The sequence below is a fragment of the Malus domestica genome, chromosome 01 (assembly GCF_042453785.1).
Source record: "Malus domestica chromosome 01, GDT2T_hap1".
NCBI classification, from domain to species: Eukaryota; Viridiplantae; Streptophyta; class Magnoliopsida; order Rosales; family Rosaceae; genus Malus; species Malus domestica.
Window position 1 is genome coordinate 1,890,927 of NC_091661.1, and position 12,055 is coordinate 1,902,981.

General features: G+C 36.6%; 1 protein-coding gene across 1 annotated transcript; it reads left to right on the top strand.

Moving 5' to 3' along the window:
- Positions 1-11,276: 11,276 nt before the first annotated feature.
- On the top strand, positions 11,277-11,849 carry LOC139196274 (uncharacterized). Its single transcript, XM_070821960.1, has 2 exons — positions 11,277-11,396; positions 11,502-11,849. The coding sequence occupies exons 1-2, from the start codon at positions 11,277-11,279 to the stop codon at positions 11,847-11,849; spliced, it is 468 nt and encodes a 155-aa protein (XP_070678061.1).
- Positions 11,850-12,055: the final 206 nt, after the last annotated feature.

Below are 12,055 nucleotides of genomic sequence, written 5' to 3' on the forward strand. Positions count from 1 at the left end.
TTATACAAACTTTGCTCCAAGCTTGAGACCATTGTAGTACAATACTAACAATTCATTCATATGATTAGTGCTTCATCCATTATGAAGTTCCATTTGTTAAAATGGATTATTTTCACTTTGGTTAACAACCTAAGTGAATGCACGCTTCCAGAGTCCCACTATGATGTTTCTTTCTTAAAGGCAATAATACTCTATCATTTGCTTTGGTTCTGATCCTGGGATATAGTAATATCTTAAAGTGATAAACCCTTTGGTTTCTTCATCTTTGGATATCTACTTCACAAGTCAACACATGTGTCCATTTTGTGATTTTATGACACATTCATTATAAGGGTTATGAAAGTGATTTCCTATCACATAGGAAAATGCTTTCTTAAATCTACAACATTTGAGATTTTAATTCCCATATAACATTATTGAGATAGCCTTGCTATATCAATAAGTCCAATTTCAAGTCTATACTTCAAAATTGACCATGTCATGTTTTGTCATTTCTCGAGTAACATCTATGTTTTATTAAGTCTATCAAATAGACTTTATTCACATCTTGTTGCTCAAATTATAACATCACTCCCACTGGCCTTGTTGTAACTTAGCATTCATTCAAACATAACATTTATATTTTCTTGATTTGAATGCATATTCCTCCCATTTACTTAGAAGAATCATACACAAAAGAATTCCTTCTCAAGTAATTCCAAAATTGTGTGACTTGCTTCATTAAGTCTATTCATTTAAATTATATGGTGTCATACACCATACTTCAAGTTTTAGTCATACTAAGACCTTTAATGTATTCATATAAGAATTATCCAAGTCTTTAGTGGAAGCAAGGCTCCTACTAAGGATATAGAAAGTCAACCATTCCTTCTAGGTGGTTGATATAATTCTTTATCAAAACTACATAGAGCAATATTGTTACATGAGATGTTGAATTTGGATTGTCTTGTTGTTAAACCATATGTTGTGACTCATTTTGAAACTATTCCCTTTTGTTTCATCAACTTGTCCATATGCTTAGTTATTTAGCTTGTTCTCTTAAAAGAGAATGATGGACAACTCCCAACATATAACCATTTTATGCTAGGTTGACGAAACCAACATTCAAAGACTATTCTTTAGAATGTTACACAACATAGAATTTTAATGTTTAAAGAGCTTGAGTCCTTTTAACAATTAAAATTACAAACTCTTAATAACAGTCAAGTACTATTATTCTTTAGACAACTATAAACCAATTACATTCAAGTTTATATCCATTTTCACACCTCCCACTATTTCTCATGACTTTAATGAGAAATCATTTCATACATTCAAAAATGTATAAAAGTGGATTTATATTGGTAGAAGACATTGTGTAGTAGCTTTAAAACATTTCAAGCTTATTTGTTTCAATCTTCACTAAGTTAATGTCTTTGTTTATTAAGTGACTAAAGTCTTTAAACATTTTATAGATTTAGACACTTCTTTCTTGGTTTAATCACTAACACAATTGACATTTTAAAACCTTTGAAGAATGCCCAATTAGTTGTTCAAAAATACTAATTGAATCAAGAGTGATCTTGATCATTGTGTTTCAAGTGACAACCATATAAGAAACAATTTTCTTATTTACTTATATCATTATAATGTGATCTTCCTTTTCTTCAAGAAAGGAGTCTCTAGACTTTTGTCAATTCATATAGAACTCATAGGTAGACAAATGGAACCAAATCTAAAGATTCATTGTATCCTTTTATGTCCTACATGTGAGATCTATCCATAATTAATAAATCTAAAGTTTGGTTATCACATTACAATAGGTGATATAACTCTTGTATCTCATCTAGGATACTTCAAGACAATTTTCAATTCATAACACTACTTTAAGGAAATAGTATATTTAAAAAAGGCATACTTCACATTACATTAATATGATAGTTCAAACATTCATAATGTTTAATACAAAAAGTATTAGCTCTATACATTTAGAGACTAATTTAAATACCTTTATACATTTAGACATTAATAGTGGTCTTCCATCATATGAAGCCACATAATAAGTTCTTATCAAAATAAGAAAGTTTAAAGACAATCTTTAATGCCTAACAAACTTCCTAAGTAGTAAGCAAAAAAAAAATATAGTGGCCGAACCCTTCACCACTTTTTCCTTGCTTGTTCATCTTCTACTTGGCTTCTCCACCTATATACAATTACACAAGTGATTAGCTCTTTATATCAAATATAAATATTTAGAAGATCTAACATTTAGAATTGAAGATAAGAACATAAACCATACCTTGTGGCTTGTCCTTAAGACTTGCAAGGTATAACCTGCAATTCCTCCTTAAATGCCCCTCCTTTCCACAGTGGTGGCAAGTCCCTTTGGGCTCCTTTGCCTTCTTTTTCCTCACTCCTCCTTTCGGCTTAGGAGTGGGTGGCTTCTTCTCCTTCCCTTTGCCTTTGCCTTGCGCTTGGCCTTGCAATAGGATGGCTTGTTGTAGGCTACTGCAGCAGTCCCTACAACGTTCTCTTTCTTCATAGTCTTCTCGGCAGTTACTAACATATTTAGTAACTCAAAGAGAGTACTATCCATCTTATTCATATTGTAGTTCATTACGAACTGCGCGAATGAATCAGAAAGAGAAGCCAATATGAAGTCCTGGGCCAATTCCCCGTCAAGTGGAGTACCAAGGTTCTCCAATTGTTCAATGAATCCTATCATCTTCAGTGCATGTTGATGCACTGGAGCCCCCTTGACCATCTTGGTCTTCAGAAGTTCACAAACAGTGCTGAAGCGACGGTTGCGCGTCCCTTCACCATATAACTCCGTAAGATGGAGTATTATGGAAGATGCACTATCCATGCCCTCGTGCTGTCTCTGTAGCTCCTTATTCATGGAAGCCAAAAGATAGCACTTGGCTTGTGTGTCATCCTCAACGTGCTTGTCATACTTAGCACGTTCATCCTCAATAGCCTCAGGGCCGAGAGGTATGTGAGGTGGAGCCTTGTCTAGCACGTAAACAATCTTCTCCAATGTCAGAAGAATCTTGACATTACGATACCATGATGGGAAATTGTGCCCTTCTAGGCAATGTTTGTCGAGTATTTTCGCGAGTGTGCTTCCAACCATATCTATATACATAAACAATAAAATAATTAGATTGATTGTTGATTAAGTCAAACGATTCGGGTCTTTAAACCGAATGACACCACCCACCATTTTTGGCAAATTCCATATCCCCCAAGATGGAATCCGGGAGATTTCAAAGAAAGCTCCTAGCGGGTTATGGGAGGCTCACTATTACCAAGCCCACCTCACGATGATACGATGTCGGCTAGCAAAAATAATAATGAGAGGGTACAATTACCCATTCACAACTACCTCTTGTGATTACCCATCTTTTTGGCCTCTAGAAAACAATGCCTCACGATGATACGATGTTGGCATCATTTCTCTTGGTTAAGTTCTTTCCCACCATGCTGGTTTTGCTAGGGGTTCAAGCATGACCTCACGATGATACGATGTTGGCCACACTCGTTGCCTACCTTAACCTCATCAAATGTTTTAAATAAACTCCTCCTGAGTATAAGCATGCACTTTGCACTCCCCCATGATAGGGTGAAGGCGATGTACAAGTCATAAACGATTGGAGCCTACCATGGTGGAAGGCCACGAAAAAGTGTTCTAAGCACTCTTACGCTTACAACTTAATATTGTTTGTTTGAGGGATTTTAAGGTCTCATCATTTTTATTTATTTAATCACAATCAAATAAATAATGTCCTATTATAACTACTAATCCAAAGTAAATGAAATTAGTAGCATATGATATCCCCACTATTCGTTTTCATAAAACAAATCAATATCAAAACATTTTTCAAAATATTGGAGATATATATAACTACTAATTATATTCATTATGGTTTAGTAGCGTATGATACTCCCACTATTTGTTTTGAGAAAAACAAATCAGTATCAAAAACGAATTTTTCAAATATTGGAAGTAACTACTACTACTAAGGGTTTTTGCATTCCTTTGAAATTGGACTTTATAGTTATCTTAGGCTCTTGGATGACCATGGACTTATTAGGTTATTGCAACAACGAGCCATCATTGTTGAATATAAACTTGAGGAGGTTGTGTCAATTTAATTATGTGCTTATCAATCCAATTAAAACATTTTCATTGAGCCATTAGAAATGAAAGACAATCATTCATTGCTAATTAGGGCATTGGACCCATTTAATCTTTAATCTCATGTTAAAACCCTCTTTTAGTTATGTCTCCTTACCAATAGTTAAAGAAACTCTAGTCTAGCACTAGAGGGAATCAACTAACGAATAGAGATTAAGAAGTAATAAGAATTACAAACCGATTTGTACAAATTCCTATAAATTACATATACTAAAAGGCGAGAGATAGATTAACGTCAAACGTGACAAGGTCCAATTAAACAGTAATTAAAACACATTCCCAAGGTTCAAACAATTTGATTTTAGCGCCTTATCTCATAGCTCAATTATCGTTTAAGGCATAAGTCCATAGTCACCCATTTTATAACTACTTAAACACATTTAAATAATCATAATGGAATGCAACATAAACATTTAGATTTAGTGCATATGGGCATAATAGTATTATGAGTTTAAACAACTAACAAAATTAAAATCAAATATTTTAACTTTCTAGTTAGTAGGGGCCTAAATGCAAATATGAAAAGTTAGGGGTAAAACCGTAAATATTTCAAAGTAAATATCAACTTTTCAAAGATTACAAAATAGCCCCACAAGTGGATAAATCCACTAGAGAGGCCGGCCACATTAAGGGGATGGGAGGTTTCTTACACACTCTTACACAACATGCATTAAAAGCCACATTATGTAGAAAAAATTAAATTTTACTTGTCACTTGGTTTTGCCATTAAAACTTAGGTGAGATGGGTGATGGAAATCCTCCTAGTCAAGTCTAGGGTTTTATAAGTTTTAATATGGTTATGGATGGTAAGAACATCATCCAAAACCATAAAACTATGCATGAAAACCAATTAAAACCATTTTCACCCAAAACCAAACTATGAACACCAAGAACAAAACCATGAACACATTTTCAAGATTTGTATATTCTTGGTGATTTTTCAAACCCAAAAACAAAAGTGACAAGAATACTTTTTTCTAGCTTTAAAAGGATGTGAGAGTGGTTTACAATAAAACCCAAACACAACCCAAAACCACCTCCAAAACCGTGCCAACCATAAAGAACAAAAAACCCCAAATTTTGTTCATGACTTATTCTTCATTCATGCATACAAAACAACTTTTACATGCACATCTTTTCAACTCTTGATTTACATTTTTCAACCATTGAAAAACAAAAGACAAATATACTTTTAAATGAAGAAATAATATGTCAAACTAGTTCTAAACTCATTTTTCATTCATGCATATAAAACACTTTTGCGTACATATCTTTCTCAACTTTTGACTAACATTTTTTCAACTATTGAAAAAACAAAAGATAAACATACTTTGAATGAAACAATAATATGTCATACATAACATTAATACCCATATGCATAAAATCCAAAAGGACACATTATACATAAACCTTTGGCTCTGATACCACTTGAAGGGAAATCTTTGAGATTCATGGATGGGATTTCTAAATGACTATCATGCATATACAAATCAAATTTAATATACGAAAGCAGCGGAAGCATTTAAAACAAATTATCAAAGCTATAGTCATGCAAATCCCCTTCAAGGTTCATAGGTTTATATATAATGCATCAAATAAAAATTTAGAGAAAAGAACAAAGTGAAGGTTTAGTCTTATACCTCTTGATCTAGACTTGAGACCAAGGATGGACCACCTCCAAGCCCTTTGTTCCTTGAACTCCTTGAGCCTAGCTTCCCTCCTTGCCTCCTCCACTTTGATAGAATGAGTGCTCCTAGGTTCTCTTCAAGTTTCCAAAGTAGGAAACCTCTAAAGATCCTCATCCACTAGTGTAGTGAGAAGGATGAAGGAATAACCAAAGGGTGAAAGATATGTTAGTAAAATCACCCCAAGGTGGCCGACCTTTGTGTAGTTCTTAGAGAGATATTCTTTTGCCTCTTTGTTGTTTTAACCACACAAAAACCCTAATGAACAATATCTTATAAAGTTCCTTATATAGACAAAAGAAACCTAGTCAACAACTTGACCAAATATCTCACCCTTTCCACCTAAAGTGGCCGGCCCTCTTTGTGTTGTTTGGGCTTTGGGCTTTGATTTATTTCAAGTTATCCAATGCTTGAATAAAAGCCCAATGGGTTTAGGCCCAATGGGCCCAATTAAACCCGAACGTTTCCCTAAGCCCAAAACGATCTTTATCGCTTTTATGATTTCTTTAGACTTTCTAAATTAATCACAACACATAATTAATCCAATTAATTGTTTCCATCATCCATTAATTACTCACTACAATAGTGTATTGGTGAACAATCTTTTAGGTTCTAATTAGCAAGGCAGTGAGGTGATTGGCACCAATCCAATTGATTATATTTAATCCAATCACTTAGTGAATTAAAACTTCCTTTCAATTTACCTTTCTTCTTTGATGACTACATTTAATCATCTAGAAGAACTCACAAGCTATGAGTGACATCTAACCATATGTCATAGCTACCCAAGCTAATGTAGAAGTTTATTCGGAGAACCTATTCAGTTGGAATTACAATGTAATTCAATCATTCTCTAAAACAATACTCTCAATCACATTACTAGGGTATGGATATATTATGTCAAACCCCTAATATGATTATTCCTTCTTATATGATTCAATTGAGTCGTATAGGAACGCTTTCCTTTATTACGCTCGATACTTCGGCCGAAGATTCCCGAATCATATCTTAGAGTATTCTTCCTCTCTTATCGAAGATTAGAGATCCCTTGTTGCGCATACACTTGCCTTCATGACTAAGTGGCTTAACCCCAATCATGTCGTGGACATCCGCGGATGGGATGACTTTGACACAATCAAAGATTAAGTACTTAGCCACAAGACAACGACGATGCCTCAGGTCAAAGGACTACTTACATTATTCCAACCATTAGAGTTACTTGCTTGACATGTGAGTAGACCTCCATGCAAGTACTCTCGTTCGATTGCGTTCAGTGAACTCATTCCCTTAATGAGCACCTACATAATTGTCCTAGTGTCACAACACGAATGGAATGAGACTTTCCATCCTTCCATTTGAAGCGGACACAGTATGTACCGGTCTACGCATTGTCAGTGTCCCTCCGACAATCCAATGACCAGGAACCTTTTTGGACATTTGGTTATGTGAAGAAGGTCTCTGTAATCTAACATCATTAGATTACTTCTTCAATCGATCCATTGTCCATGGATACACTATTTAGGACATATATCGTTTATTGAGATAGTCCTAATTCGTGTCTTTGCCTTTTGATGTATAAGATTCATCTATACATCCATTCATTTGTCCTGAAAGGTTTCTTCCAAAGATTGACTTTCAGGGCATATTTCCAACAATATTGCTAGATGTCACTCATGGTTTGTGGAAGTCCTAAAGGTGTATAATCATTAAAGGGAGAATTTAAAGTAAGTTTCAATTCATAATTGATTTGAAGAGTTCTAATCACCTACTGCCTCTTTAAAAGGAACCTAATGGATCGTACACCAAGTAAGGTAGAGATTGAAGAAACCACGGAAATGAGTAAGGATAATTAAATAGTTTAACTATTTATGGCTAGGATTAATTATTTATGGCTAGGATTAATTATTATGTTAATTAATCAAATGAATAAGTTCGTTATAGACCTCAGATTAGTTTTGGGCCTCAAGGCCCAATGGGATTTGAATGTCAAAGTCTAATAACTCAAGTTGTATGACAATTTGAAAACACAAAGGGCTTCAAAGCCCAAATAACCTAGAATGGCCGGCCATATAGAAAGGGGTAGTGAACTTACCTTAATTGTAAGTTTGCCACTCCATTGTGAGGTGGTATAAATGCAACTTTATAGGCATTTCATAATTAAGGGTTTTCTAAGGGAAGAGAAGAGAACACAAAAGCTTTCCCTTCTCTAAAGAAGGCCGGCCACCCTAGAGGAACATAGCTAGCAATCTTCCTTCCTCCAGGTCACTCATCTCTTCATCAATGCTCTCCTTGGTGTGGAGACTTAGAGGTTCCCTATTTTGGGAACTTAGAGAATCCATTCCTTCATCCATCCAGGAAGTCATGGAGCCAAGAAGCAAAGTTCCACCATCCACATCTATAGAGCCAAGGAGCAAGGTGACAAAGGAAAGAAGGCCCTCACATGGGTGATTAACCTTTGTTAAGCAAAGAGGTGCTTCAAAGGTATAAAGAAAACTCAACTCTTTCTCTTAGATCTTAAGTTGAGTCTTGGTTCACCATAACTACTAGGCTTTGAATTTCATGGGTTAAGTTTTGTTTTTGAGTGCATACAAGCATGATTTCGCCTTTTAATTGTTAATAACATGCATAGATGTTGCTCAAATGAACTAGTTTTCACAATATTTCCTTCACTTGATTATGGGTACGTTGAATGTTCTTGGCCATTTTGCTAGAATATCAATTGACTCGGGTGCTACTCATTTGGTTATTTCCCATACGTTTGCTCAAAAGACTCAACCTCACCCCATTCCCCTCGATTATGAATTGGAGTTCTCGATGCCTAGGGGTGAAGTTTGCTATGTTAGTTGGGAGTATCGAGGATGTCCCGTTCTCATCGAGGATATTGTAATGCCAGCTAATCTTGTTCCCTTGGACATCGTTGATTTCGATGCTATCTTTGGCATGGATTGGTTAGATTATAATCGTGCCGTGTTGAATTGTCACCAGAAGATTGTTACCTTCCATCGACCGGGCATGCCTATGGTAACTTTTGTTGGTGAACGAAATGGTCTGAAACATGGAGTTATCTTTGCCATGAAGGCTACTTAGCTCATGTAGTGGTAACTGAGGAGACTCCTGCTCGTGTGGAAGACGTTCGAGTAGTCAGACACTTTCCTGATCTTTTTTTTTCCAACAATTTACTTGGCTTACCACCAGATCGTAAAGTGGAGTTCACCATCAACTTAATTCCAGGTACCGATCCTATTTCTCTAACTCATTATCGTATAGCTCCTGCGGAGTTGAGAGAATTGAAAACCCAGGTACAAGAACTTGTTGAACAAAGGTTTATTTAGCCGAGCAGTTCCCTTTGGGGAGCTCCAGTCTTGTTTATGAGGAAGAAAGACAAAACGTTGTGGCTATGTATCGATTATAAACAACTGAATTGGGTGACGATTAAAAACCATTATTCGTTGCCTCGCATCGATGATCTTTTTTATCAGCTTCATGGTGCTTGTGTTTTCTCGAAAATTGATCTAAGGTCCAGTTACTACCAGCTGAAGATTAGAAGTGATGATGTTCCAAAAACAACCTTCAGAACTTGATATGGTCATTATGAGTTTCTTGTGATGCCATTCGGGTTAACTAATGCTCCGGTAGCTTTTATGGACCTGATGAATCGGGTATTCCGTCCGTACCTTGACAGGTTCGTAATTGTTTTCATTGATGATATTCTGGTGTATTCTAAGAGTGCAGTTGACCATGCTAAACATTTACGTCTAGTTTTGAAAAAGCTAAGGGAGAATCAATTGTATGCTTAGTTTAATAAGTGCCAATTCTGGCTGGATCATGTGTCATTCTTGGGACACGTGATATCAGCTCAAGGTGTTCTCGTGGATCCTCAGAAAGTGGCGACAGTGGAAAATTGGAAGCAACCTCAGACTGTCACTGAAGTATGAAGTTTTCTTGGTTTTGCAGGCTACTATCGACGCTTTGTGAAAGATTGCTTAGCCATAGCCTTACCTCTGACAAGGTTGACCAGGAAATGAGTTAATTTTGAGTGGAGTGATGATTGTGAACAGAATTTCCAACAGTTGAAGTAATGTCTCACTTATGCACCTGTTTTGGTACTTCCCAATGACAGTGGGAATTTCGAGATCTACAGTGACGCCTCTTTGAATGGTCTGGGCTATGTGTTGATGTAGCATGGAAAGGTGATCATGTATGCTTCATAACAATTAAAACCCCATAAGATGAATTACCTTACTCATGATCTCAAATTGGCAACTATTGCTTTCGCTTTGAAAATCTGGAGGCACTATCTTTATGGGGAATTGTGTCGAATCTTCACCGACCACAAAAGCCTAAAGTATATCTTCACTCAGAAAGAACTTAATCTTCGGCAACGTAGATGAATGGAATTGATTAGCGATTATGACTGCATTATCGAGTATCACCCTGGTCATGCGAATACTGTAGTAGATGCTCTCAGCAAGAAATGCCACGGCCAACTTAATGCTCTTTATGCATGTCGTGTTCATCTTCTAACTTACCTAAGATCTATTGGAGTGGTTTTAGAAGTGGATCACCAGGGAGCTCTACTTGTCAACTTCCAAGTTAGGCCAGTTTTGTTGGATCGTGTTCTCAAGGCCCAGATGAACGACTCAAAATCCCAAAAGTTAAAGCAGGCAGTGTTGAACAACAATAAGGGAGATCTTAGGATTCGAAGGCCTAGTGGTATGCTTATGCAAGGCAATCATATGTATATACCGAATGCGGAAGAATTGAAGAAAGAAATACTTGACGAGGCGTATATCTCCGTTTATGCGATGCATCCTGGAAGTACTAAGATGTATCATACTATCCAACCTTTCTACTACTGGCTAGGAATGAAAAGAGAAATTACGGAGTACGTGAGTCGTTGTTCGGTTTGTCAGCAGGTCAAGGATGAAAGAAAGAAACCATTCGGGTTGCTGTAACCAGTTCTCATACCTCAATGGAAATAAGAAGATATCATAATGGATTTCGTGTACAAGCTACCTCGTACGCGAAATGGGTATAACGATATTTGGGTAATAGTAGATTGACTTAATAAGTCAACGTACTTCCTACCTGTTCGTGAAAATTTCAAGCTGAATCGGTTGGCCGAACTTTTCGTCTTTGAAATCGTCAAGTATCATGGTGTTCTAGTTAGTATTATTTCTGACCGGGATCCCAAATTTACTTCGAAATTTTTGGTAATTTTTCAAGAAGCTCTAAGGTCAAAGTTACTCTACAACATCGCCTATCATCCTCAAATCGACAGGCAGTTAGAGAGAACTATTCAGAGGCTGGAAGACATGCTGAGATCTTTAGTCCTATAGTTTGGAAATGTTTGGCACAAACGCTTACCTTTGATAGAATTCGCCTACAACAACAGCTTTCACTCCAGTATTGGTATGTCACCATTTGAGACGTTGTATGGGAAACCACATCGTACACCATTGTGTTGGTCTGAGGTCGGCGAAAAAGCTTTGGTTGGTCCTGAAATAGTAGATGAGACGACACAGAACATTCAGGTGATAAAGGCTAACTTGAAAGTAGCCCATGATCGATAAAAAAGTATAGCAAACAGACATTCGACCAACAGAGTATATAAGGTTGGAGATTGGGCATTCTTAAAGTTGTCACCATGGAAAGGCATTGTACAATTCGGGAAGAAAGGAAAGCTAAGCCCTCGTTACATCAAGCCATACCAGATCATTGAGCGAGTGGGTGAAGTTGCTTACCGACTTGATCTACTTCCAGAGTTGTTGATAGTGCATAATGCATTCCACGTGTCCATACTACAGAGATACATCTCTGATCCGTCACATGTGATTCCTCCTCAGCTGTTAGAGATTAACCCAGATTTAACTTATCATGAGGTTTCTGTGACAATTCTTGACTGGAAAGACAAAGTTCTCAAGAACAAGACCGTTCGTATGGTGAAAGTCTTACGGAGAAACCACTTTGTTGAGGAAGCTAAATAGGAGACAGAGGAGCGCATAAGGGATCTCTATCCATATTTGTTCTTTAATTATGATCTGTATAAGTGTTGAAATTTCGGGGACGAAATTTTCCTAAAGGGGGTAAATTGTGACGACCTGTCCTTAATTTTCTATGTAATTTTCTCCCCAAGTGTGTAAATTGACATTTATGCCCTTTTTGGCAAAGTGACGTGGACGTGGTTATTTGA

Coding starts and splice junctions, on each gene's coding strand:
- LOC139196274 (XM_070821960.1), top strand. CDS start 11,277: ATGTCACCATTTGAGACGTTGTATGGGAAACCACATCGTACACCATTG. Junction 11,397..11,501: donor AGACGACACAGAACATTCAG/GTGATAAAGGCT, acceptor GCATTCTTAAAG/TTGTCACCATGGAAAGGCAT.